The sequence below is a fragment of the Mirounga angustirostris genome, unplaced genomic scaffold (genome assembly GCF_029215605.1).
Source record: "Mirounga angustirostris isolate CCGP_5_RB_7025 unplaced genomic scaffold, mMirAng1.0.hap1 SCAF_13, whole genome shotgun sequence".
NCBI lineage: Eukaryota > Metazoa > Chordata > Mammalia > Carnivora > Phocidae > Mirounga > Mirounga angustirostris.
In genome coordinates this window covers 59,591,961-59,606,999 of record NW_026991721.1, presented here as the reverse complement: position 1 = coordinate 59,606,999, position 15,039 = coordinate 59,591,961, and the positions used below count along the sequence as shown (strand labels likewise).

The 15,039-nt window shown below is 45.2% G+C and overlaps 1 protein-coding gene across 1 annotated transcript in view; it reads right to left on the bottom strand.

Annotated features, from left to right (window-relative positions):
- Positions 1–15,039, bottom strand: part of DNHD1 (dynein heavy chain domain 1) — a 79,977-nt gene that overhangs the window by 12,804 nt on the left and 52,134 nt on the right. The window contains exons 20-26 of the mRNA XM_064575855.1: positions 14,757–14,931; positions 14,401–14,593; positions 13,871–14,159; positions 4,009–5,623; positions 3,611–3,819; positions 3,191–3,395; positions 3,012–3,114 (exon numbers count right to left, since the gene is read on the bottom strand). Coding sequence (XP_064431925.1) covers positions 3,012–3,114; positions 3,191–3,395; positions 3,611–3,819; positions 4,009–5,623; positions 13,871–14,159; positions 14,401–14,593; positions 14,757–14,931 — 2,789 coding nt within the window. The remainder of the gene's footprint in view (positions 1–3,011; positions 3,115–3,190; positions 3,396–3,610; positions 3,820–4,008; positions 5,624–13,870; positions 14,160–14,400; positions 14,594–14,756; positions 14,932–15,039) is intronic.

The following is a 15,039-nucleotide window of genomic DNA, read 5'->3' as shown; positions in this document are numbered from 1 at the left end:
CCACATCCACATATCCATCTGCCTAGTGGCAGTCTCCTCTTGGATGCCTTGCATGCTCCCCGGACTCCACATGTCCCCAAAGGAACAATGTCTTGGCTACGCCCCATCAGGTCTCTTGCAATCTTATTTGCCTCCTCACCTGTTCTTTTTCTCAGAGAACTGTGGCAAAACACACCCAAGTTTCCTAAGGAAGAAAACCTCATTGTTCCCCTGACTCCATCTCTTCTATTCCCCTGACCCCAGCCCGTCTTTAAGGCTGTTCAGGTCTGCCTCCTACCTGTCTGTCCTGTGTGCTCCCCTGCCTGGGCCCGTGCTTCCTCACTGCTGTCTTAGTTTCTGCTCTACTCTGCTCTCCTTGCTGCAGCCAAAGACCATCATCCTCACATTCCCGAACACTCCCCACTCTCCCAGTTGGTTTATGAGGCCTCTGTGCCCAGGAGGCCTCGACTCCACTTTCCAACCTCATGTCTCTCCTCCCCCAGCACCCCACTCTCCAGCCATTCCTGACTTTCAGCTCCTCCAATGTGGCATGCGTTCTCTCGCCTCTGGGCATCTGCCCATGCTTTTCCTTCAGCCTGTGACATCCTCCCCACCCAGATCTTAGCTAACCTCCAGGTATCAACGTTGTGCACTTCATTCATTTGTTTCCATATTTAAGGAATGTTTTCAGTGCTTGCCATGTTCTACACATAACTCATTGTGGCACTTTGCTTTCTCTAGAAAAGTCTTGATACTTCAGAGCACCATGGACTTTCTCTGTCATAGCACACTGTCTTGTAATTGCCTGGATGAGTCTATATGTTCCAGTAAACTAGGTACCATGAAGGCAAGGATGGTACCTTATCTTTCTTATTAGGAGGAGCTATCATTTATTGAGCTCTTACTATGTGCCAGGACATTCAAATGCTGTCCATGTGCAATCTCATTTAATCCCCATCCTAACCTCTCTGGATCTTAGTTTTCTCATCTGTAAAATGGGAAAAAGGATAGCCACCTCAAAAAGTTGTAGCAAGGATTCTATTGACCTAGATCTAGATGTAGACATAGATGTAGACACGGACATAAGTATTAATAAGTGGATGGACAAGAAGAGTGGAGTTCAATTAATTTTTGTAGAGTACAGTAATGAATAATGAACCAGCTGAATATGAGAGAGAATAGAGACGAAGGGCTCCAGAATGACTCCTGGGATTTGGCTTAACTAAGTGGATGGTGATGCCGTTTCCTGGGGTGGGGAACTCTGAAAGAAGTACACACTATTATGGTTGTTGAATGAATGGCCAAGGGATCTGACACTGAATGCCTCTGACACTATGAACATCTCTCTCTCGCTCGCTCTCTCTTTTCTTAAGACTTTATTTTTAAGTAATCTCTACACCCAACACAGGGCTTGAACTCACAACCCTGAGATCAAGAGTTGCATGCTCTTCAGACTGAGCCAACCAGGCACCTCCACTATGAACATCTCTTATCCAGATTTTGGGCTTCTTATGTTGTCCTTTGATATAACTGACCCAGGGATCAAAGAATAATAGCACCTTTAAACCAGATTAATAATTCCTGGTATTAATAATCTTGGGAAATGGTAGGACCCAAGACAAGAAACTGGAATTTGGAAAACATGCGGGAGGCCATTCCTGTCCCTATGTGAACTTTTTTTTTTTTTTTTTAATCTCAATGAGTCTTGAGGTTTCATCTAAGCTAGTGATCCTTGGTGGTGGATGGTAGGAGGGCACCAGTACTGTGAGAACTCTAGGGAGCATCGTTTACAGAGAACACGATGACAACCATGCATGTAGATACAATGGAATACATACTCCTACTAGAGTTGTGCAGCACTGGGTGATGGCCCTGAGGCACCCATCAAAAGAGACAGGCTAGGCATTGGGAGCTTATGGCCTGAGAGCCCAGTAGAGGGGAAGCATTTGTCTGTGTGTGGGTTGACCACTAGTTTACTTCTCTGGAAGTTATCCCTGAACCTTCACCAAAGCCTTGTGTAGCAGGAAGGAAAAAAAAAAAAAGCTATTTCAGAATTTCTCTTATTAAAAACAAAATGGGATTGGGCGCCTGGGTGGCTCAGTTGGTTAAGCGACTGCCTTCGGCTCAGGTCATGATCCTGGAGTCCCTGGATCGAGTCCCACATCGGGCTCCCTGCTCGGCAGGGAGTCCGCTTCTCCCTCTGACCCTCCCCCCTCTCATGTGCTCTCTCTCTCACTCTCTCTCTCTCAAATAAATAAATAAAATCTTTAAAAAAAATGGGATTTAGATTTGGACTAGAAAAATTCTCTCTTGTTACATGAGAATTATATTGGACGAGCTCTAAAGGAAAGGTGGAGCACTGAATAACACTGTGGAGTGGGCACCGGGAGAGGTGAGGAGAAGAGCTGGTGACTGGGAGATACCCTGTAGAGGAGGGTGACTAAAGAAGTTCAGGACAGTGAGGTCTAGTGTACCATTCCAATCTCTTTCTGGTTCTGGTCTAAAAATGTAAATTGCTCTGCTGCCATCACCCATCCACATTTCCCCAGTGTGCATGTGAGCCTTGTGTAGTTGGTGCTTTTGTGGAAGGAAGAGGGTACAGGGACAAAGCTGTGTGGGAAAGGAGGATGGCCATAAGAGGTGTGCCAATGAGCCAGGATAGAGAATCCAGAAGAAGGGGTAAGAGTAGAGGCAACCGTGAGAATGTAATCTCTGCCTCATCCCTGATGGGAATCTATTCAGATCTTGGACAGTATACTGGACTTCCCATCGTCAAAGTACACACTAAGGACAGCAGAAGCAGACTGGGGTTTCCTGTGTTTAGAAGAATCAGCCTGGTCTCAGCTGTGCCATGGGGAACTTTGAGCCTGAACTCTAGAGGAGGAGGCAGCAGGGATTAAAGAGATCCCCTGGGGAAAGGGGTACTCTCAGGAGATAAGAGCTAAGGTTCACTCTGGTTGGTTCCTCCAAAGCCCCCTGGGGGCTCCTGCTTTGCCCTCCTGTGCATACCTCATAATCTTCTCCCCCTTTACCTTGCGGGAGTCTTTCAGCAGCTGTTCCAAGTTGAAGACAAAGTTGGTGTAGGCATTGTGCTTCTCGATCAGCATTCTCAAATTTTCTAAGGCATTCTGGATCCTGGAGATACGATGTACCAATAAAGTGGGCCCAAGGAAGCAGAAGGAGGTACAGTGCGGGAAATGGGAGCACTCACCGCTGGAACTTGTTCTTAATCTGCAGGGTCATCTGTTGCTGCAGCAGCATGAAGGCGTCCAGAAAGTCTAGGAAAGTCTTGGGGGTGACGAGTGGTAACTCAGGGCATAGGTGTCCATAGTAGCTGACAGCCGAAAGGTGAATGAGAGCCATGGCTTTGGCCACCCTGGGAATTGACGCCTGGAGGTCTGGGCACTTCAAGGAGTCTGAAATGGGCATGAATTTAGCTTGTGAGTTTATAGGAGAATGGGAAAGTAAAGGGACCCTCTTCTGATTCAGGAAGGAAGGCAGAAAAGGTGAAGGGGATCACTAGGTTCTAGGGAGAGAGAGATATATATATAGAGAGAGAGAGAGAGACTGACCTGAGTCCTCACTAACACCTGGTTGAGAGGAGTAGTGAGAACAGGTAGAAAGGGCTCACCATCATCAATGGATAGATTCTGAGTGCTTTCCAGGTAGTACCGGACCACACTGATCAGGGAGTCTTGGTCCCAGGGTTCATAGCGGTCAATGCTAGCAATGGCCAGTTGAAGAAGCCTCAGGAAAAGGGTGGAGGGCAGCTGTCTGTGGGCCTGGTCATCTCCAAGCAGGATGAACATATGCAGGTGGTTGCAGACTTGCTGATAGAACCTGCGGGCCAGGGGCTCAGATACCATCCTCCCCTTTATCCCTGTTTGCCCATCTAGGCCCCAGTCCCAAACCTGACCCCTTAGCCCTCATCTTCTGAGCCCTCACAGCAGCTCTTAGATTTCTTTTTGGCCTTTTGGCCAGTGTAGAGCGAGAGCAGAGCAGCCCCTCCCATGGGGTTCCTGACCTCACCTCTGCAACAGCGTTTCCTTCTTGCTGTTCTGCTTGACACTAAGGTTCTCCCTGGGGAGATGTTCTTCAATGCTGTCCAGATCTGCCTCTGTATACTGGTCAGGGAAACTGCCCAAGGTTGCCAGGGCCAGCAGACGATGAAGGGTGGTAAGATCCACACCCTTGGGCACCAGCAGGGCCACCGGCTGGCCTAACACGCCAGCATGCCAACTGGCCTCCCGTAGGCACTGGAGGACGGCGTCCTCTGCGCCAGACGGCAGATGGAAGAGGCGGGCCTGGCAGATGCTAGCTGCCAGAGTGATGGCCGTACGGCGCCCAGTACCCAGAGCCCTTGAGAACAACAGGCCGTGCTGCCGGGGCCTGGCCAGCACCCGGACCAGGCGGGCCACGTGCTTGGCCATGGAGTGGCACCGGGCAAGGTGGGCGTTCAGCTTCAACTGAGCAGCTGCAGTGGACAGCTGCTCCTCCAGGCTCTCCCACTGCCGTTCCAGGTACAAGCTGGGGCTCTCAGAGCTGGACCCCAGGATCAGCTCCTGACTGAACACCAGGTCTGAGGGCTTTTCCTGGGGGCGGAGTAGCAGCACTGGTAGCAGAAGGGGTGAGGCCGTGTCCCTCCGGGAGGTTTTCTGCCACCTATTCTTGCTTCTGTTTAACTGGAGTCTGTAGCCAGAAGCCTTTGTGCCCTCCTGCTGGCTTATCTTCGGACTTAGGCTTTCTATGGTCTCCCTCCTTACTGGTGCTATGGAAGGTGCTAGACCCGAATCACAGGAGGGTGAGCTGGTGGTGACCTGCAGGCCATAAGGGTCCTCCTCCTCCTCTGTCTCACTGTCGCTGTTGCTTAAGTCTTCCCACTGGGCCAGCTCCCCTTCGGATTCCACTTCAGGCACCCTCTCCTCCTCCTCCTCTTCCTCCTCCTCCTCCTCAGAGCCCTTGGCCCCATTCTGGGGTGCTGGCCCACAGCAGAACACACTCTGAGCTACTTCTAGGAGCAGCTTGGCGCAGTGAGAGCGTTCCCTAGGGCTGTCCAGCCGGTCACAAAAGGTTCTCTGGGCCTCGTGCAACCAGAGACGCACCATGTTGCGCATGGCCACCATAATCGTCAGGCGGGTGCCACGCAAGCCTGACACCCGGCGCAAGTGCTCCTGATGGCTGGGACAGTCCAGAAAGCCCCGGGAGCCCATCCTGGTGGGCAGCAGCTGTAAGCTGCCCAGTAGTTGGCTCACAGAGTGCAGGGAGAAGCGGTAATGTGGGTGGAGGGGGGAAGGCAGAAAGCAGTTGCCCACGGCCTCCCAGGCCTCCACCGAGGCCCGGACCAAGGCTTTTGCTAGAAGCCCCTCCCGTTCCACAGAGGGAAAGCGCTCAAGCCAGGCCTGGATGCTCGGTGTGTGCCTGCTCAGCAGCATGGCCTGGGTCACGCTCCCCAGGGCCAGCACTGTGAAGAGTCGAAAGAGGCGTGGGCACAGTGGGCGCTCACAGAAGCCTGGTACTGTGGCCGTGGCCAGGAAGTTGACCACAGGCTGCAGCGTCTGCAATTCCAAGGTGCTGTGGGCGTACACCGTGCCATCTATGGCCTGGCGCAGAGTCTCCAACACTGGCTGGCAGCTCTTCTCTGGGTCTGTGGGACATGAAGACCAACAGTGAGGACATGCAGGGGTGCACATGACAGTGTCACTCTCTTCTTCCTGTCCCTGCATCACTGGCTTTACTTCTGGCGCACACAGGGTTCTAAAGGAATTTTGTACACCTGGTGCGTTGGGACTCGGTCATGTCTGAGTAAATTGATCTCTCTCCCCCACACTCTCCCTACACATAAGTAATTTCTTCTTTCTTCTCCCCGCAAATCCCACTTCTGTGACCAATTATTCGTTAACGGTAGGAAGGTTTGGAAGCTGAGATGGATGGAAACCTGATCTGACCACAAGAGGGGGAAAGTGCAACCATCACACGCAGAGGTGGGAGTTAGCACATGTGCTTTTCTGTAAAGTCAATGTTAAGATATGATTTATATAAAATAAAATGTATACATTTTAAATGTATAGTTCAGTGAGTTTTGACGAATGTATACATCTATGTAACTGCTACCCCAATGATATTTAGAACATTTTCATCATCTCAGAAAGTTACCTCATGATCCTTTGCAGTCAGTCCCCCTACCACATTGTCCCAGGAACTTCCATCTGATCTGATTTCTATCACTATCGATTAGCTTTGCCTGTTCTTTTTTTTTTTTTTTAAGATTTTACTTATTTTAGAGAGTGAGCACGAGCAGGGGTTGGGGCAGAGGGAGAGGGAGAATCCCAAGCCGACTCTGCGCCAAGCCGAGCCCAGAGCCTGAGCAGGGCTCAATCCCATGACCTTGAGACCACGACCCGGGCCGAAACCAAGAGTTGGATGCTGAGCCACCCAGGAGCCCCATAGCTTTGCCTGTTCTAAAGCTTCATATAAAGGGAATCATATAGTATGTAGTTTGCCACGTCTGGCTTCTCTTACTCAGCATGATTCTGGGATTCACCCATGTTTTGTGTGCATCAGTGTGTTGCATTTTATTGGAATAGTAGTATTCCAGTATAAAAATACCAGAATTGTAGATCCAGTGACACACTGATGGGCATTTAGGTTGTTTCCATGTTTTGACTCTGCAGAATAATACTGCAACATGTGCTATTGGCCACTCACAAATCTTACCTTTGTGAAGTATCTATTCTTTTATCCATTTTTTAAAAAATGGAGTTTGTTTTCTTATTGAGTTGTAAGAGCTTTTTTATGTATTCTGGGCAGGTCCTTTGTCAGATATGTGTATCATATTTCTGTGTATGGCCCATTTTTCATTTTCTTAACAGTGTCTTTTGAAGGGCATAGGTTTTTAATTTTCCTAAAATTCAATTTTTGTGTCCTATTTAAGAAATCATTTCATCTAACCAAGGTCACACAGATTTTTCTCTAACATTTTTTTGTAAAGTTTTATAGTTTTAGCTTTTACATTTAGGTCTTGAATTGATTTATAATTAATTTTTGTGTATGTCATGGGGTAGGATGTACGGTTCCCTTTCACCCACACAGATATGTAGTTGTTTCAACTCCATTCCTTGAAAGGACTATCCTTTCCCCTTTTGAATTATCTTGGCACAATTGTTGAAAACCAGTTGACCATATATGTTCATATATCAGATTCTCTATTCTGTTCCATTAGTCTGTTTGTATCCATGTCCTTATACCAGTACCCTACTCTCTTGATTACTATAGCTGTATAGGAAGCCTTGAAATAACTAGTGTAAGCCCTTCTACTTTGTTCCCCTTTTTCAAAGTCGTTTTGTTTCTTCTAGGCCTTTTGCATTTCTATAAGTCTCAGAATGAGTTTATCAATCCTGTCATTTTCTACAAAAAAAAAAAGTCTGCTCAGATTTAGATTGGCATTGCATTGAATCTATAGATCAATTTGGGAAGAATGAGCACCTTAATGATATTGACTCCTCTGACCCATGAACATGGTATATCTCTCCATTAATTTAAGTTTCCTTTATCTCAGCAATATTTAGTAATTTTCAGTGTACATCTCTAAGTTTATTCCTAAATATTTTAAGCTTTCAGATGATATTTTAACTATATTTAAAATTTTTGCTCGTTACTAGGATATAGAAATACTAACGATTTCAATAGATTGACTATGTATCCTATGACGCTGCTAAATTTTTTTTAAAGATTTTATTTATTTGAGAAAGAGAGAGAGCACACAAGTGGAGGGGAGAGGCAGAGGGAGAATAGCAGACTCTCCGCTGAACAGGGAAGCCCTACACGGGGCTCGATCCCAGGACCCCGGGATCATGACCAGAGCCAAAGGCAGATGCTTAACCGACTGAGCCACCCAGGCGCCCTGACCCTGCTAAATTAAATTCACTTATTTATTCTAGCAGTTTTGTAGGGTTTGTTTTTGTTGTTGTAGATTCCTTAGGATTCTCTAGGTAGAAAATCATATTATATGTCAGCAGAGACAGTATTACTTTGTCTTTTCCAATTTTAAAGGCTTTTATTTCTTTTTCTTATTGCACTGATGTGGGTCTCTGGTGCAATATTGAATAGAAGCAGTGAAAGTGGACGTTGTTGCCTTGTGACTGATCTTTGAAAGTGTTCAATATTTCACCATTAAGTATATAATTAGCTATAGGTTTTAATAGATGCCCTTCATCAAACTGTGAAAGTTCCCTTCTATTCCTAGTTTGCAACCATGAACAGAGTTGAATTTTATCAAGTGCTTTCTCTTTATCTATTGTGATGATCTTAAACTTTTCCTCATTCTGTTAACGTCATGAATTATACTGATTTTTGAATGTTGAGTCACCTTTGCATTCTGGGGATATACTGCTTAAGCTACATCCCACAGATTTTTTTTTTTTTAAGATTTTATTTATTTATTTGACAGAGAGTGAGCACGAGAAGGGGAGTGGCAGGCAGAGGGAGAAGCAGGCTCCCCGCTGAGCAAGGAGCCTGATGTGGGACTCGATCCCAGGACCCTGGGATCATGACCTGAGCCGAAGACAGAAACTTAACCCACTGGGCCACCAGGCCACAGATTTTGATAACTTTTTTTTTCATTATTTTTCAGTTCAAAATATTTTCTAGTTTACCCTGTGGTTTCTTGGATGCATGAGTTATTTAGAAGTGTGGTTTTTATTTTATTTTATTTATTTTATTTTATTTTATTTTATTTATTTTTTAGAGAGTGTGAGGGGGCGGTGAGGAGGGGCAGAGGAAGAGGGAGAGAGAGGATTTTAAGCAGGCCCAGCACAGAGCCTGACGTGGGGCTCGATCTCATGACCCTGAGATCATGACCTGAGCTGAAATCAAGAACCAGATGCTTAGCTGACTATGGTACCCAGGCACCCCTAAAAGTGTGTTGTTTAATTTTAAAGAATTTGGGAATTTTCTAGGTATATTATTGTTACTGAGTTTTATTGCTGTAGTCAGAGAAAATATTCTATAAATTTTAATCCTTTGAAATTTGTTGAGACTTATTTTATAGCCCAGTATATCATCTATCTTGGAGAATGTTCCATGTACTCTTTTTTTTTTTTTTAAGATTTTATTTATTTATTTGAGACAGAATGAGAGAGAGAGAGAGAGCACATGAGAGGGGGGAGGGTCAGAGGGAGAAGCAGGCTCCCTGCCGAGCAGGAAGCCCGATGCGGGACTCGATCCAGGGACTCCAGGATCATGACCTGAGCCGAAGGCAGTCGCTTAACCGACTGAGCCACCCAGGCGCCCCCCATGTACTCTTGAAAGGAAAATGCATTTTGCAGTTGGTGGGTATGACGTTCTGTAAATGTACATACAGTTGATAGTGTTATGTAGATCTATACCTTATTTCCTTTTCCTCTCTCCTGTTCTATCAATTATTGAGAGGAGTGTTAAATCTCCTACTATGATTTTTGTACCTGCTATTTCTTTCTCGTTTCTATCCATTTTTTTCTTTATATATTTTGAAGCTGTTTCAGGTGCATTCACATTTAGAACTTTGATGTCTTTTTTATTAATTAAATCTTTTAAGGAGGAGATATCCAGTTCTCTCTCTCTGGTAATACCCTTTGTCTTGAAGGACTTTTTGGAGTGCTTAGGAGTTTACATTCAATGTCATTATTCATATGGTTGGTTTAAAGTCCATCATACTATCATTTGTCTTCTAATTGTCTCTTTTATTTTTAATTTCTCTATTGCTCATTTTCTGCTTCCTTTTACAAAACTTAAGTATTTGTATATTTAAAATATTATATATTTTAAATTATATTCTTTGCTATTATTAGTGATTTTTTTTAAAGATTTTATTTATTTATTTGACAGACAGAGACACAGCAAGAGAGGGAACACAAACAGAGGGAGTGGGAGAGGGAGAAGCAGGCTTCCCAAGAGCAGGGAGCCTGATGCAGGGCTCAATCCCAGGACCCTGGGATCACGACCTGAGCCGAAGGCAGACGCCTAACGACTGAACCACCCAGGCACCCCTATTTAGTGATTTTTCCAGGGTAATATTATGCCTCCCTAATGATTTGATACTTTTAAGTAATATCATGCCACTTCACACTTCATACCTGACCTTTCCCACTTCCTATCTCATATTGCACGAATGTAAGAACCTTACAATAGTATAATTTTTACTCCCTGCTCCCTACCCTATCCTTTTACTAGTGTCCCAATTTATTTTCTACCTCTGTCTACATTACCAACTCCATCTAGAAACGTTATTACTTAAATTTCACATATGAGTAAAATCATATGGTATTGTTTTTCTCTGATGTATTTTGCTTAGCATAATACATTCTAGCTCCATCCACACCATTGCCAATGACAGATGAACATATGGGGAGGGGGAGAGAGAGGGAAGCAAACCATAAGAGACTCTTCAAGATAAGGAACTGAGGGTTGATGGAGGGAGGTGGGTGGGGGATGGGCTAGGTGGGTGATGGGTATGGAGGAGGGCACTTGTGATGGGCACTGGGTGTTATGTGTAAGTGATGAATCACTGAATTCTACTCCTGAAACCAATATTGCACTGTAAGTTAACTAACTGGAATTTAAATAAAAATTTTTAAACTGTTGACTTTGTTTTAAGGAAATTAAGAGATGAAAAAGATAGCTATTTATATGCACCCACATATTTACCATTTCTGGTGCTCTTCATTCTTTTCTGTAGATCTGAGTTTCCATATGATACTATTTCCCTTCTACCTGAAGAACATCTTTTAGGCATTTGTTTTTTAAGAGAGAGAGAGCACGAGGGGCAGGGAGCCAGGGTAGGGGGGTGGGCATGCAGTTCAGAGGGAGAGGGAGAGAGAGAATCTTAAGCAGGCTCCCCACCCAGCGTGGAGCCCATCGCAGGCCTTGATCTTACAAGACCCTGAAATCATGACCTGAGCCGAAATCGAGTCGGCTGTTTAACTGACTGAGCCACCCAGGTGTCCCTTTTAGCATTTTTATTTTTTTTTCCTAAAGATTTTATTTATTTATTTGAAAGAGAGAGATGATATGCTGTCAACAAATTTCAAAGGATTAAAATTTATAGAATATTTTCTCTGACTACAACAATAAAACTCAGTAACAATAATATACCTAGAAAATTCCCAAATTCTTTGAAATTAAACAACACATTCCTAGGGGTGCCTGGGTGCCATAGTCAGCTAAGCGTCTGGTTCTTGATTTCAGTTCAGGTCATGATCTCAGGGTCATGAGATCGAGCCCTGCATCAGACTCTGTGCTGGGTGTGGAGCCTGCTTTAGATCCTCTCTCTCCCTCTTCCTCTGCCCCTCCTCACCCCTCGCTCTCACACTCTCTAAAAAACAAATAAAATAAAATAAAATAAAATAAAATAAAATAAAATAAAATAAAAACCACACTTCTAAATAACTCATGCATCCAAGAAACCACAGGGTAAACTAGAAAATATTTTGAACTGAAAAATAATGAAAAAAAAGTTATCAAAATCTGTGGGATGGGGCGCCTGGTGGCCCAGTGGGTTAAGCTTCTGTCTTCGGCTCAGGTCATGACTATGATGTGCCTAGGGATGGTTTTCTTTTTATTATTTTACTTGGGGATAACTGAGCTTTCTATATCTGAAAAGTCAGTATTTTCCAAGAAATTTGGGGAAGTTTTGATCATTATTTCCTCACAGGTTTTTTTTTTCTGCCCTATTCTCTCCCCTTTCCTTCTGGAGCTCCAGTTGTGTGTGTGTATGGAGCTCTATTCATATTCAATATTTTTTTGTTTTTCAGGATTCACTGACTTTCTTTTGCTAGCTCCAATCTGCTATTAAACCATACAGTGAATTTTTCATTTCAGTTACTGTATTTTCCACTTCTAAAATTTCTGTTTAGTTATTTTTAGTAGTTTCCATTTCTTTGCAGAGATTACCTATGTGTTCATTCATTCAGGTCATATTTTCCTTTAAGTACCTGAGGACTTTTATAATAGCTGTAATAGCTGCTATAAATATTTGCTGGATTCAACTTCTTGACCATTTCAAGGTCAGTTTTTATTGACTGTTTTTTCCAGACAGTGGGTCACAGTTTTTTGTTTTGTTGTACATTTATTAATTTTTTATTTTATACTAGATGTTTTAGTGGCTGTCACCCTGGGATATCTTTTACGCTGCCGGCTGTAATATACTTCACTCCACAACACTACTTGCAATGTTTTCAACCTTCCTGTTGAAATCTCTTCTCAGTTGCTATCCACAGATCTGAATTTACTCTTTCTATTTTCCACTGACAATAACAAATTATTTGTGCAAATTCACTGAAAGGCCCAAATAATAGAGTTGTAGAAAATTACAGGTTTTGGTGCTACACAGACTTAAATTTTAATCTTGGTTCTGACACTTACTGGCTAGAGTGTCTTGGGCAAGTTATAAAATCTTTCAGTTTCTTCATCTTTAAAATGATCATAACAAATCTTCATCTTTTTTAAAGATTTTATTTATTCGTTTGAGAGAGAGAGATAGAAAGAGCACAAGCAGGGGGAGAGGCAGAGGGAGAGGGAAATGCAGACTCCCCGCCGACCAGGGAGCCCCATGGGGGCTCGATCCTAGGACCTAGAGATCAGGACCTGAGCCAAAAGCAGACCCTTAACCATCTGAGCCACCCGGGCACCCAAACAAATCTCCACCTTAATGGGCTTTTATAAACACTAAAGATGATCTAGATAAAATGTGCAGAACATAGCCCTCAATAAATTGTATACCACCTGATTCAAGTTTTCTACATCCCATAAAAGACTTCAGTGTCTAACTGGACAATCCAGCTAATGCTTTAGTCCACTCACTTCCCTGACTCCATTTCTGCCCATTCCCATGGCCATATTCAAACCTGTCACCATCTAGAAGCACACCACTTTAGAAACTTTAAACTTCAATATTCCAAACTTTTACCACAATTTCCCCTTTCCTTTCTAATCTTTGCTTCTACAAACTCTTACTGAGCACTTGCTTCCTGTTGAGTCTATCAAAATGAGTAAGACAAATCTCTCTTCTCATGAAGCTCAGAGTGTACTGGAAGGATCAACAAGTGAACATATAATCATAAAACCATGGTTGTCACAGACTTTTGTACAGAACACAAGGTGAGTATCTAACCTAGCCAGGAGGCTCAGGTTTCCTGAAGAAGATAGTGACTAAGATTATTTGTAAAGAACAAGGACCTAGCCAGATAAATAGAGTAGGGAAGGCAGAGAGGACAGCAATCCCAGAGGCTAGAGGAAGCTTGACTTACTGAATGCCTGTACATAGATGAGTCCAGTTAGAGTACAGAGTGTAAGAGCCTAGAGAAGAAAGCCTCACTGTAAGGAGCCTTGCAAGAGCATTCCCAATGGTCCGGGTAATGACTGTCTGAACCAGGGAAGATGGACTGGAAATAAGTGGAAAGATTTGAGAGATATTTAGAATGCCAAATTGAGAGACACAGTGAATGGACTTTGGTAAGAAAGGGGGAGATGCCAACAAGATTTCTAGCTTAGGTGACTGGATGGATGGTTGTACTAGTTACTTAGAGGACAGGAGCAGGTTTTAGGGGTAAGATGATGAGTTGAGTCTGAAGTGCCAATGGGACAACAAGGTAGAGATACACAGTAAGGAGTTGGATAAACAGGTCTAGTGCTTAGAAGAAAAGCCTGACCTGGGGATGAAGATTTAGCAGCCAAACACAGAGATGGTGTGATTGTTCGGGGAGCACATGAACAATGAGCAGATATGAGCAGATACGAAGAATGGGATGCTGAGATTTGGTCTGTAGGTGTCTAATTGGGAGTCAGCAAGTATTATTAGGGATTTTACAGCCTTAAGAGATCACAACGACTCCTTCCTTCCCTCCACCCAGCTCCTTACCAGAAGCGGCCAGGTGCAGATCCTCCAGCAGGAAGAGGAGGGAGCCCTTAGAATCCAGGTGCTGCCCAGGCCATGGGGCAGCTTGTGCTTGGCCCTGGGCCCCTCGACTCAGCAGCAGGCGAAGGTGGATGGGAGTGAAGGCAGGGTGGATGGGGCTGCGCACGTACGGATGCTGGGGCCCCACAAGCACCTCCACAAAGGTGGACTTCCCGGTTGCCGCCTCTCCAGCCAGCAGCACGGGGTGTCCCTCTGACAGAAGCAGGTCCACCACATACAAGAGCCGTTCAGTCTGTGGGACAGGAGCAGGGCTTTACTGGGGCAGCACCAGTTTAGGAGAGTAATTTAGCTGAAAGCGAAGTCTAGGGGTCTCGGCTTAGAGCTGCACTCGCAGAACACTTCACATGTTCTCGTGATTGTGAGAACATATCAAAGAACGGGAGCAGGTGGGCCTTAGCTGGGCCGAGAACATGGACTCCCCCAGGATATCTCCTTGAGCCCCAACCCCAGCTGCTGCCCCACTGTCTTCACACCTGCGGAGAAGGGTGGAAGGTGCCCAGAGTTCCCCTGATGCAGCTGCCCAGGTAATGGCCAGCGAAGGGGACCAGGGTCCCATTATCAGGGCACACATGTAGATCAAACACCAAGGCTGAAGGCGGTGGCTCAGGATAGTTGGAGAGGCAACTGATAGAACCCCTCAAGAAGGAATCAAAGAGGGGCCAGAGCCTGTTCAGATGGGTGTACGAGCAAAAGGGTCAGTTACCACAGTACCATTTGTGACACACACTCCACCCGCCCCCCGACAGTGATGTCACCTGGGTTTTTAACTCCCATGCGCCAGTCCATCTCAGCCCTCCGCGTCACCCCCCAGCCCCGCCCCTGCAGATACCTGGAGGGAAGGTGGCCTCCAAAGCCCCAGATCAACGCGAAAAGAAAGCTGCTGATAGCCAGCAAATGTTCCTTGCGCTGATTAGGTACATCATCACTGTCAACCTGGGACCAGTTCAGAGAGCTGCTTTTTGAGGACTTGAAGCTTTGGGCCACCTCGCTAAAGCTGAGGTCTTCTGCAAAGGTCCCCATGGCCAGAATGGGAGCCCGGGTAGGAAAAGTGGGGGTGGGGGGTGGGGAGAGAGTAGAGATTGGCTGTCACTGTCCACTTCCGGTCCCCTGGC